The sequence below is a fragment of the Dasypus novemcinctus genome, chromosome 1, assembly GCF_030445035.2.
Source record: "Dasypus novemcinctus isolate mDasNov1 chromosome 1, mDasNov1.1.hap2, whole genome shotgun sequence".
NCBI lineage: Eukaryota > Metazoa > Chordata > Mammalia > Cingulata > Dasypodidae > Dasypus > Dasypus novemcinctus.
In genome coordinates, this window is record NC_080673.1 from 178,045,722 (window position 1) to 178,046,732 (window position 1,011).

General features: G+C 56.7%; 1 protein-coding gene across 1 annotated transcript; it reads right to left on the reverse strand.

The window, feature by feature from the left end:
* Positions 1-293: 293 nt before the first annotated feature.
* LOC139438629 (endogenous retrovirus group K member 8 Pro protein-like) lies at positions 294-656 on the reverse strand. The gene has a single exon (XM_071213715.1). The coding sequence runs from the start codon at positions 654-656 to the stop codon at positions 294-296; it is 363 nt and encodes a 120-aa protein (XP_071069816.1).
* Positions 657-1,011: the final 355 nt, after the last annotated feature.

Genomic DNA, 1,011 nt, shown 5'->3' on the forward strand with positions numbered 1-1,011 from the left:
GGGATGCGGGCATCCTGGCTGAGGTGATCTCATTGGCTTAATATGCTTGTTGATCTCACGGAGGTCGTGGAGAAGGCAGAACTTGCCGGTGTTTTTCTTGTTAATGACAAAGATTGGCGAATTATAGGGACTAGTGGACGGCTTAATATGTCCTGCTTGTAGCTGCTCTTCAACGAGGGCAGAGAGAGCTTGTAGCTTGTGAGCTGGCAAGGGCCACTGCTCGACCCAGATGGGCTCCTCTGTGTCCCATTCCAGAGGGATAGGGTCAGGTTTTGCGACGAGAGCAGTGGCCCCTATAAGGGGGGGGGCAGCGTAGCTGAGAAGGCTTCTGTGATGATTCGGGCTTTTAGCTGGCTGAGGACATCTCTTCCCCATAAGATGGTCTGGACTGAAGAGAGGACGAGTGGGCGAATTTGGCCTTCATGGCCTTCTCTGTCGCTCCAATGCAGAGGCTGGGATGTTTTCCAGGAGGTTGCGGCTCCTGTGGCACCGATGACTTGAGGGCCAGTCTCGAGGGGCCAGTGATTAAATGCAGCGACTTCAAAAGGAACGCAGGAGATCTCAGCGCCAGAGTCTAGGAGTCCATCGAGCCATTGCCCATCGATCCTGAGCTCTAATGAGGGTTTCCAGTGATGCGAGATAGGCATTGTCCACATTACGGCTTGGGAATTTTTCTGAGGGCCTCTTGAGGGTGGGGCTGAGGCCTGCCCCGCTGGGAGTTTAAAGGCTGCTGGAAACTTTGGGCGGCACGGCAGTCGCGGGCCCAGTGATATCCTTTCCCACAACGCGGACATGGCGTAGAAGGGCCCCTTGGTCGTCGCGACGGCGGGTCGGAGTGAGGTGCCGGGCCTGGCTGAGAGCACTCGCGGACAAATTGGCCGGGCTGGCCGCATCGAAAGCAGACGGAAGTGGAGGTAGATGAAACAGCCATGGCAGATGCAAAGGCAGCGGTGAGCGTTTTGACTTGCGGGTCAACGTCACGGCAGGCAAGGACCCACTCATGCAGAGCCT